General features: G+C 44.6%; 5 protein-coding genes across 5 annotated transcripts; 1 reads left to right on the forward strand and 4 right to left on the reverse strand.

Moving 5' to 3' along the window:
• Positions 1–435: 435 nt before the first annotated feature.
• LOC108130594 (3-oxoacyl-[acyl-carrier-protein] synthase, mitochondrial) lies at positions 436–1921 on the reverse strand. Its single transcript, XM_017249138.3, has one exon. It carries the CDS (start codon positions 1848–1850, stop codon positions 522–524), a length of 1329 nt encoding a protein of 442 aa, XP_017104627.2. The 5' UTR covers positions 1851–1921; the 3' UTR covers positions 436–521.
• A 434-nt stretch (positions 1922–2355) lies between these two features.
• On the forward strand, positions 2356–4478 carry LOC108130703 (methanethiol oxidase). The gene is made up of 6 exons (XM_017249293.3): positions 2356–2527; positions 2623–2786; positions 2950–3419; positions 3474–3966; positions 4020–4145; positions 4213–4478. Exons 1-6 carry the CDS (start codon positions 2515–2517, stop codon positions 4405–4407), a joined length of 1461 nt encoding a protein of 486 aa, XP_017104782.2. The 5' UTR covers positions 2356–2514; the 3' UTR covers positions 4408–4478.
• A 226-nt stretch (positions 4479–4704) lies between these two features.
• LOC108130704 (uncharacterized) lies at positions 4705–6160 on the reverse strand. The gene is made up of 5 exons (XM_070281371.1): positions 6003–6160; positions 5657–5914; positions 5272–5604; positions 4890–5212; positions 4705–4835 (listed from the first exon to the last, which is right to left on the reverse strand). The coding sequence occupies exons 1-5, from the start codon at positions 6156–6158 to the stop codon at positions 4739–4741; spliced, it is 1167 nt and encodes a 388-aa protein (XP_070137472.1). The 5' UTR covers positions 6159–6160; the 3' UTR covers positions 4705–4738.
• An 81-nt stretch (positions 6161–6241) lies between these two features.
• Positions 6242–7724, reverse strand: LOC108130536 (transmembrane protein 135-like). Its single transcript, XM_017249035.3, has 5 exons — positions 7412–7724; positions 7228–7351; positions 6791–7171; positions 6410–6720; positions 6242–6343 (listed from the first exon to the last, which is right to left on the reverse strand). The coding sequence occupies exons 1-5, from the start codon at positions 7699–7701 to the stop codon at positions 6304–6306; spliced, it is 1146 nt and encodes a 381-aa protein (XP_017104524.3). The 5' UTR covers positions 7702–7724; the 3' UTR covers positions 6242–6303.
• A 19-nt stretch (positions 7725–7743) lies between these two features.
• Hsc70-2 (Heat shock protein 70 cognate 2) lies at positions 7744–10208 on the reverse strand. The gene is made up of 2 exons (XM_017249026.3): positions 9814–10208; positions 7744–9577 (listed from the first exon to the last, which is right to left on the reverse strand). Exons 1-2 carry the CDS (start codon positions 9985–9987, stop codon positions 7841–7843), a joined length of 1911 nt encoding a protein of 636 aa, XP_017104515.2. The 5' UTR covers positions 9988–10208; the 3' UTR covers positions 7744–7840.
• Positions 10209–10268: the final 60 nt, after the last annotated feature.

Below are 10268 nucleotides of genomic sequence, written 5' to 3' on the forward strand. Positions count from 1 at the left end.
AACAAAATTTGTCAAATACAGTCCCCAAAAACAACAACAACATGACCCCTGCTAAAGCCGCGCGATTGTTCTTAAAAAAAAAATCAATTGTTTTTATTTCCCACACTCTTACTAACTCACATACCATTAATTTAAACAAAATATTAGTTTTTTTTTTTTACTTGTGACTGGCAGCGAAAACAGCAATAACAACAAAAAACAGAGAGACAAGCAACAGAAGCAAATCAAACAGAGCTATATACATAATTATATACCTATATATATATATTATATACAGATATACAATATAACAGTACATACAGTGCGCATTGGATAATAGCAATACGCATTACAATTTTTACAGAGCAGACACCGATGACCGATGACGATGATAACGAGACGCGAGACCGAGCAACCGAAAAAAAAGTTTTCCAAATAAAGTTTTAAAACTAAACATTTTTCCTAAAAATATGCAAACATCTAAGGATTTTATTTACGTTTTTTTTTTGTGTAAAATTAGTTAACAAGTTGCGGAGGAGCTTCTATTCCGAGTAGCTGGCAATGCACAAGGAGGCATTAGTGCCCCCAAAGCCAAACGAATTCTTGAGGGCGATGCGACGATTCTGGTTTGGAGACCACTCCACGGACTTGGTTACCACATCGATGTCCACATCCAGCTGCTCTATGTTGATGGAGGGCGGCAGCTTGTTTTCCGCACAGGCATGAACTACAAACAGTGCTTCCAGATTCCCCGAAGAGCCCAGCAGATGCCCGTGGGCTCCCTTCGTTGAGGAAACCCTCACATTTGAGGTATGATCACCGAAGACTCGAGAAATAGCATGGGATTCGATCCGATCGCCAGTGGGTGTAGAGGTGGCATGGGCATTGACATAGGTGACTTCCTCAGCACTGATTCCTGCATCTTGGATGGCCCGCTTCATGGCCAGCGTAGCTCCGGTCCCATCTTCACTGGGGGACGTAATGTGGTAGGCATCGCCCGACAACCCGTAGCCCAAGAGTTCCGCTAAAATGGGTGCTCCTCTAGCGCGGGCATGCTCCAGTTCCTCGAGCAACAGCACTGCCGCTCCTTCCCCCATCACAAAGCCATCTCGGGACTTGTCAAAGGGCCTGGAGGCTACACCGGGGCTGTCATTAAAGGCGGTGCTCAGAGCCCTTAATCTGCAGAATCCGGCGATGGATAGAGGATCTATGCAGGCTTCACCGCTTCCGGCCAGCATCACGTCAGCATCTCCATTACGGATGAATCGCATGGCGTCGCCCAAAGCATGAGCACCTGTTGCACACGCCGTTGAGACTGAGTGGTTCGGTCCTCTGAGACCATGTCGCATGCTGATGTGGCCACATGCCATGCTGGGCAGGAGTCGGGGCACGAAAAAGGGGCTTACTCTGTTGTAACCCCTTTGCAGCTGGTTCCAGGTGCTATAAACTTCCGCAAGATCAAACATTCCCATGCCCACACAGACGCCGAAGCGTTCCTTCTGTTCCTCACTCAACTCCTTGGGATTAAGGCGTCCGGTGGTCAGCGCCTCCTCGGCCGCCAGTACCGCCAACTGGGTGGCTGGGCTCATCAGCTTGATGTCCGACTTGCTCAGGTGTTTGTCCAGTTGAAGAGAGTCCTTTGGTATTTGTGCAGCCACCTGGCAGGGCAATCCCTTAAATTCTGGTCCCAGCTTAGAGATTGCCGATTCGCCGGCTAGGATGCGACGCCAGGAATCCGCCACATTGTTGGCCAGCGGTGTGACAGCTCCACTGCCGGTAATCACCACCCGTCGGCGGTGGGAATGTGTTGAGGTTGAAGAATAGCGCAATGGAGCCGCTGCCACAATCTTAAAATTCTTCAAAAAACTCATGTTTATTTGTTAAAATCTCGCCGAAAGGAACTTAAAAAAAACTGTTAGATAACAGGTGCTTAACAGCGTCACACTATCAGCGACATAGAAAAACATCTGTTATTGAAGATGGCCCATCTGATTGACGCGCGAAAATTCAAACAAAAAGTGCTGCCCATAACAAAACTAAAAAGTTGTTTTAAGAATAATTTACTAACAAAAAACTTTAATAAAGTCGGTTTATGTGTATGAAAGATTTATATAAAGATTGAAAATAATGAATTGATTTTTTATTAACGCAAATATATAAACTTGAATAAGTTTTATAAAAACTTTGTTTTGATTTCTTTCCGCTGTTATCAGCTTTGGAATTATTTATAAAACAAAAAATATATATATGTACATACAATTTAGAAACTATTTCACAATTTTTGTTTACAGCTTAACTTAATTTCATGTCAAAATCGAATAAAGGGGCTATAAAATAAAGGGAAAAGTGGAAAATATCTAATTATCTTTCCTCCCATTTACAAACTTATACTGTTTTTCTTGATAAGAAAGCCGGGCGGACCGGTTTTCTGTGTTTTGTTTTCGAGAGAGCATACACAATCATTTATAGGCTTGTGTATAAAGGTCTTGCTCCGTATCATTCGATTCTCATTTGGTTTCTGTTCTTCGCCAAGCAATGTCCACAAAATGTACGGAACGACGTGTTTAGTATACAAACACATTCCCTGCCCGATCTGAATACGAATTCCAAGCAATTTTGATAATTATTTGTGTTTCTCTCCAGCCTGTTGCCACGGACCGGGTTACGCAACCCCCCTGGATGCCATGAGGAGTGGCCCCCGGGAGAAGCTCCTCTACACTGTCACCGTCCAGCCCAATCTGGATGAGCCCCACGGCGACTATCTGTCCACAGTCGATGTGGATCCAGAGAGCCCCACCTACTGTCAGGTAAATAGAAATCAACACAAACACTTTGCTTAATTGAATTAGTTCTACTCAAGTTGTTTATGTTTTTTATAATAAATCAGTTGCAGATTAAATGGAATTTTAGTATAAAAAAATAATAGATTATAGATTTTTTACTTTTCTTTTCTAATTTTACTTTTTTTAGATTGTTCATCGCACATTTACAAATCGAAAGGGCGATGAACTGCATCACTCTGGTTGGAACGCCTGTTCGAGTTGCTATATCGTGGACGAGAAAGCTGATAAAATTCCCAAGAGAAACCGTTTAATTCTACCATCTCTGAATTCCGACTTTATCTATATCCTCGATGTGGTGAAGGATCCACGCAAGCCGGAAATCGTTAAAGTTATTGACGGCGATGTGCTAAAAAGCCACAATGTTACGGGCCCTCATACCACCCATTGTTTGGCCAACGGAAATATCATGATATCGGTGATGGGCGATGCCGAAGGATATGCCAAGGGCGAATTTATCCTTTTCGACTCCGAGTTCAATTGCATTGGCACCTGGACTAAGGGCGAGAAGAAGGCTTTGTGCGGCTATGACTTTTGGTATCAACCGTATTTCGATGTCATGGTGTCATCCGAGTGGGGAGCTCCCAACAAATGGCGACGGTACAAAATATTTAAAACATTTTAAAATATTATTTAAAAACATGTCATTTTCAGGGGATGGCAGACAAAAGACCTCGATGACATGACCCAGTATGGCTGTCGTCTCAACTTCTACAAGTGGTCCACACAGACCCTTTACCAGACCATCGATCTAGGATCGGATGGAATAACTCCTTTGGAGATCCGGTTTCTGCACAATCCCAAACGAGCTGAAGGATTTGTTGGCTGTGCTTTGAATGCCAAAGTATTCTATTTCAAGAAAAAGGACAATTCCGATGAGTTCGAGGCCAAGAAGGTGATTGACATTCCCGAGAAATTGGTCGACACCGGCAGTGGAAAGGCGGAAAGTATGGGTGGAATGATATCGGATATTATCATATCCCTGGACGATCGATTCCTGTATGTGAACTGCTGGCGTCATGGAGATGTTCGGCAATACGATATTACCGATCCTGAGAATCCAAAACTCACGGGTCAGTTGTTTTTGGGAGGCGCCATAGCCAGTGATTTGCCCAATGTGGTTGTCAAGGAAGATAAGGAACTTAAGGTTTGTATTTTAAGATTATTTAGGAATAATGTTTTGATAACACTATATTTTAGGAAAGACCACCAGCACGTTATGTCAAGGGGCGCCGTTTGGAAGGCGGTCCCCAAATGATGCAGCTCTCCTTGGATGGAAAACGATTGTATGTTTCATCATCTCTTTACTCCCCTTGGGATAAGCAGGTTGGTTTATAAAAGAAGGATATTTAAAGGATATCTTAAACAGAAACTAAATTCCCACTGCTTTCAGTTTTATCCCAAAATGGTGTCTAAGGGAGGTCACATTGTCTTGATCGATGTGGATACTGTGAACGGTGGCTTTGCTCTCAATGAAGACTTCCTGGTGGACTTTGGCAATGAACCCTATGGACCTGGTCTGCCTCATGAAATGCGTTACCCTGGTGGTGATTGCACTTCTGACATATGGCTCGCCAACGATGCCTAAACTGGATTTGTTGAAGAACTCATCTACCAATTTTAAACTGATATTACAATAAATATTATGCCTTGTTTATATGTGTTTCAATTTATTTAATCAACTTAAGGGATATCCCCATGTGATACCGTACTGGCGATGTCTCCAAAGTTTGCGATATCGCCAGTAGCTTCAAAGCAAGCTTTTGTTTGGTTTAAAAATTAATTTATGCACATAATTTATGATAATATTTTGTCAATGCCTAACGAATTGATATTTAAACATAGTAACTTGTTTATCATCGATTCATTTAGTTCAATGTGACATAATTATTTCTTCACAAATTACATCCTTTTTGTAATTAAAACCAAAATGAGGCTTCTGGCGACCTTTTAACGACGGCTGCAACTACCATGTTTTCATCTTGGAAGTTCAATAAATCAAAAAGTCGTTGGCCACTGAAATCAGAAAAGTTGTTAGTCAAAATTAGGTGATTATATTATCTGAACTACTTCTTATCGCATGTGGAGTCAATAAAGTCCCTGGCCAATTCGTTCAGGTATTGGGAATGGTAAAAGAAAATGTGCACCAGATACGCCAGACTGCAGGGTATAAGAAGCTTGGACCAGGGTATCCTTTGAATAGATGCTAGTTGGGGATCTTCTTTGGAATCCTTGGAACAAACCTGCAGCCAAGCAGCCTGGCTGGCTGTGACCACAGCAAAACACATGAATGTCAGGCGATTTAAAGAGGCAAAGGCAGAACCGCTAATAAAAGCCGCCAAAGCGTTGGTTTGTTTTAAATTAAATCTTTCTAAAAGCAAAGATTGCAGCAACTAAAGAGAGATATTTAAAATTAAAAAAATTAAATTGCTTTTAAGGTTAAATGCTTAACCTTAAACAGTCCCATATAGCCGACCAAAAAGGTGGTTGACTTAAGACGTAAACTTCTGAGGCTCCTTTTTCGAATGGGATTCACAAGATCTAGTATTAGACCAACACCCATATAATTACTTATTTCCTTAAGGCTTTGTCTCAGTCGTTGTATCATCGTCCTTTTTTGGTAATCCTTTTGCAAAGCAGCAGGACGTATGAACCAGAAACCAGAGTATTTCTTTTCTTGCTGGTAATGAATCACAATTACAGAGCAGATCATAAACACAAGTGTCTGGCCCAAACGAGAGTGCACCAAGGGCACATTAAAGTATCGCATTAGCGTTTCCATGGCCTTCAAATATAAAAGTTAACACAAAATATAGGTGACTCGGATGTGGACTTACTGCATGGGTGACACCACTCACAAAGTAGAGGAGCACTTGGGGTGGCATCCACCAGCAAAGTTGGGAGGCCAGCCAGCAGGACATAGAGGGAGTGAAAATAAACGTAAAACGACCATAGTATCTCCGGGCCATACAAATCAGATAAAAAGTGACGGCATTGATGAAGGAAGCGAAACTAGTGGCCTGTAGATAGTTCCAAACCACTGGCATTATGGTCTTTCTATCCGAAAGGCGTCGCCATTTCAGAGCCAAGGGGAACTGAAAAGAAAATTAAATATTATAAGTTTAACTTGGGATCTCGGCAGAAACCAAATTAAATCCAACTGAAACCAAATCTCTACCAGACCAGCAGTAGGGGTAGATAGTATTTCCCACTGGACACATGGTTCCGGTACACATTCCACAGAAAAGCCTGGGTGCAGCTCTGACCCGGACGACTGTGCAGGAAAGTGCAGGGCATCCGGTTCATCGGTGGCTCCAATAGCTTGCTAGACGACACCATTTCGCGACGACGTCCCGGAAGAGACTGTTGCTGAGTACCCAGGCCCCAAACCCACAAAAAAAAAACAGCAGAGGTGCGATAGGTTAATGTGCAAAACATTAGATAAGTATATATTTAAAAAAGCAAGCATAACACCTTAATGGATTCACTGCAGTCGGGCAATTCGCTTGCCAATGTTCCGAGCACTATTGAAATGGGCAGAAAATGGTTTAGAAATTATTTTAAACAACCAGATAATTAGTTGGACTCACTAGTTGGCCGTGGTGCTGTCGATAATCACTCCGCTCAGTGCACTTACTCTTTGCCCCTCCATCACATAGTTGTGGATTAGATAGGCCAGCGATAGGGGAAACAAGACGTCACTCCATCCAAATCGAATCTTTGAGTACTTTCGAGGTTTGTGTTTTTTCGGGGATAGAGAACGTATTGCTTCCAGCAAGGCATAGCTCAGAATCGTGAGCTTCGGATAGAACAAATAGCTAAGGCCTCCAAGGAAACCAGCTAAAGGATGCTTCAAGGACTCGTCTATAATTGGTATTCTTCGAAGGTAACAGTGAACTGCCTAGAAAATAATATAGATTTTAGTATTTAATCTTCTAATAGACATTTGAAATAAAATTCTACTACTTTACCCTGTATAGCCCCACGTAACAACCCAACCAAGCAGTGGATTGAAAGTTAAGATGACTTAGGTTCCATTGGTTCAGCTTAGAGCTACTGACCAAGTATCTAAACACGTCCAGAGCAAGTCCTACTAGGAGATAATTGCGTATTCCCCTGACGATGTACAATCCGCAATCCAGTTCCAAATGGGTGCAGGATTTGCTCGGGGAGGGGTTCTCCGGATCTTTAGGAGCATCTGGTGTTAAAAACCAAAAGCCATTGTACCATCTTCTCTGTTGGCCCTCCAGGATAACTGCACTGCAGATCATAAAGATCGCAGTTTGCAAGGACAAGGAGGAAGCAAGGAGCTTGCTTAAAGGATTCAAGTGCAGTAGAAGACTTTCGATGAGCTGATGAAGTTTGAGTTTAAATAAGTCTTGAGTTTTTCGAGTTTGGATAAACTTACAGCCTGAAATATAGCCGTGTGTTGAAGATGCTTCACGCGTTTTGGGAATAAGGCACAGAAGGCTCCTCCGATAGTTGCGGGAATAAAAAGCAATGTATACAAATGAAACTTTCCAAGAAAATTGCTGTTGAAGAGGTTAGTTAACAAGTCTTTTCTATCTATTAAATAAAAACACTATAACTACCGCAAACTGCACATGGAAATGGAAATAAGACTCGCATCCACTACTCCCCCGAAAACCAACTGCGCATAATACCACAGAGTATCCAAGAGAATCTCCTGATTTGCACCTCCAGATCGCAGACTGTGCTTTCCCAGGTGCAGCAGAACCACTGGCAAGTAATACTTTGAATTAGACCAGGCGAAGCGGAACAGATTCTCGAAGGCTGCCCGACGGCAGGAGTGTGGGTGGAGGAGCTCGTTACAACTCCGCCCGCTGAGCCACTCCTGGAACGATTTACTCAGCACGGCCATAGAAACAACACTGGGTAGTTGCGTAATTAAAAAGACCAAACAACTCGCCGCCCAAAGTGGGTTAATTTATTTCTGAAAATTACACATTCAAGAATACAGTTTTTCGAGCGGCGGAATAATTAGATTTGTTTTGGGGTGTCTAGTCCACCTCTTCAACAGTGGGACCGGAGGCACTGCCAGCCGACTGCTTGCCACCACATTTGGCAGAGCCTCCGGCATGTATCTTGGACATGATCGGGCTGCAGATGCGCTGGCACTCCTTCAAATGGTGCTCGTACTCCACCTTCTCGGCGAGGGAATTCTTGTCCAGCCAGGTGGTCTCTTCGTTGCACTTGGTGCGCACCTTGGAACGATCGGTCTCGGAAAGAATGCCAGCTGGGGCTTCATCGATTGCCTGTCGGCATCCATAGATGTACCCCTCGAGAGTGTTCCTGGACTGAACCCGCTCCCGCTGGCGATCGTCCTCCACCTTGTACTTTTCAGCGTCCGAGAGCATTTTATCGATCTCAGCCTTGGACAGACGCCCCTTGTCATTGGTGATGGTGATCTTCTCGGACCGCCCAGTGCTGCTATCCTTGGCACCTACATTCAGAATGCCATCCGCGTTTAGATCAAAAGAAACCTCTATCTGTGGCACTCCTCTTGGTGCCGGGGGAATGCCCGTGAGATTAAAAGTGCCCAGCAGATTGTTGTCCTTGGTCATGGCTCGTTCGCCTTCGTAAACCTGAATGGTCACCGCATTCTGGTTGTCACTGTAGGTGGTGAAGATCTGCTGTTGCTTGCACGGAATCCTGGCATTGCGTTCCACCAATTTGGTCATCACCCCGCCGGCAGTTTCGATGCCCAGTGACAAGGGAGCCACATCAACCAGGAGTAGATCCTGGATCTTAGAGCTACCGACGCCGGTAAGAATCGCAGCCTGAACTGCGGCTCCATATGCCACAGCCTCATCGGGATTGATGGAAAGATTCAGTTGCTTGCCTCCAAACAAGTCCTGCAGCATCTTCTGGATCTTGGGAATTCGTGTGGATCCTCCCACTAAGACCACATCGTGGATGGCCTTTTTGTCCATCTTGGCGTCAGTGAGAGCTCGTTCCACCGGTTGCATTGTAGACCGGAACAAGTCCATGTTCAGCTCCTCGAAGCGAGCGCGCGAGATTTTCGAGTAGAAATCAATGCCCTCGTGAAGGGCGTCTATTTCCAGAGATGCCTCCGTGCTGGAGGATAAGGTCCTCTTGGCCCTTTCACAAGCGGTCCTAAGACGCCTCAAAGCCCTGGCGTTGCCCTTGATATCCGCCTTGTGCTTCCGCTTGAACTCCTCAGAAAAGTGGTTCACCAGACGATTGTCGAAATCCTCGCCACCCAAATGCGTGTCCCCGGCCGTGGATTTTACCTCGAACAGGGAGCCTTCGTCAATGGTCAGGATGGAAACATCGAAGGTGCCGCCGCCCAAGTCAAAGATGAGCACATTGCGCTCGCCCTTAAGATTTTTATCCAATCCATACGCCAGAGCAGCTGCCGTTGGCTCATTGATGATCCGAAGGACGTTCAATCCTGCGATGGAGCCCGCATCCTTGGTCGCCTGCCGCTGGCTGTCGTTGAAGTAGGCCGGCACCGTGATCACTGCATCTTTAACCTTTCCCCCCAGATATACCTCGGCAGTTTCACGCATCTTGATCAGCACCATTGAGCTGATCTCCTCCGGTGCAAAACGCTTGCGTTGACCCTTGAACTCCACTTCGATTTTGGGCTTGCCGCCATCGTTGACCACCTTGAAGGGCCAATGCTTGAGGTCCTCCTGGATCTTCTTGTCGTCATACTTGCGTCCGATCAGGCGCTTGGCATCGAAAACTGTGTTCTTGGCGTTCATGGCGACCTTTAAGGAAAGAAAGGTAATTATTTTCCATCAAGCTATTAAATATATATAAATGGACTACAATGCTCCACCCACCCACACTTTCCGCTGCTTTTTCATTTATTTATAGTATTTCTCCCATTCCTATTAAATCACTCTCATATAAATATACACAGTATATAGCCGGTGATGACCATATCCGTGCACAGGCCACATATTTGGGCAAAAAAATCTGACTGAACCTGATTCATGCTCACCTGGTTTTTGGCCGCATCGCCGATAAGGCGCTCCGTGTCGTTGAATGCCACATAGGAGGGCGTGGTGCGGTTGCCCTGATCGTTGGCGATGATCTCCACCTTGCTGTTCTGCCACACACCCACGCAGGAGTAGGTGGTGCCCAGGTCGATGCCGATGGCAGGTGCCTTAACCATTCTGGTGCTATTGCTGGTGTTTTGTATCTAATATAATTTCTTATTTGGATGCTGCACCGGTCAGCGCTGTTCTCAGACTGAAGCAGCGCGTTCGTTGTCCAGGTTTTTATGGTGCAGCCTTCTCGAATTCTGATCGGCCCGACCGATTTCTGATTTTCTATATATTTTTTCACACGCTGGTTTCGAAATGAGTGTGTTGTAATGTTCGTATTTTTTGGAGATTGTTAAAATTGTTTGTTTGTCGATGACGTTTAATATTGAGCAGGCTACTTTTTTAATTA

This window comes from Drosophila bipectinata, chromosome 3R (genome assembly GCF_030179905.1).
Source record: "Drosophila bipectinata strain 14024-0381.07 chromosome 3R, DbipHiC1v2, whole genome shotgun sequence".
In the NCBI taxonomy this organism is placed as follows: domain Eukaryota; kingdom Metazoa; phylum Arthropoda; class Insecta; order Diptera; family Drosophilidae; genus Drosophila; species Drosophila bipectinata.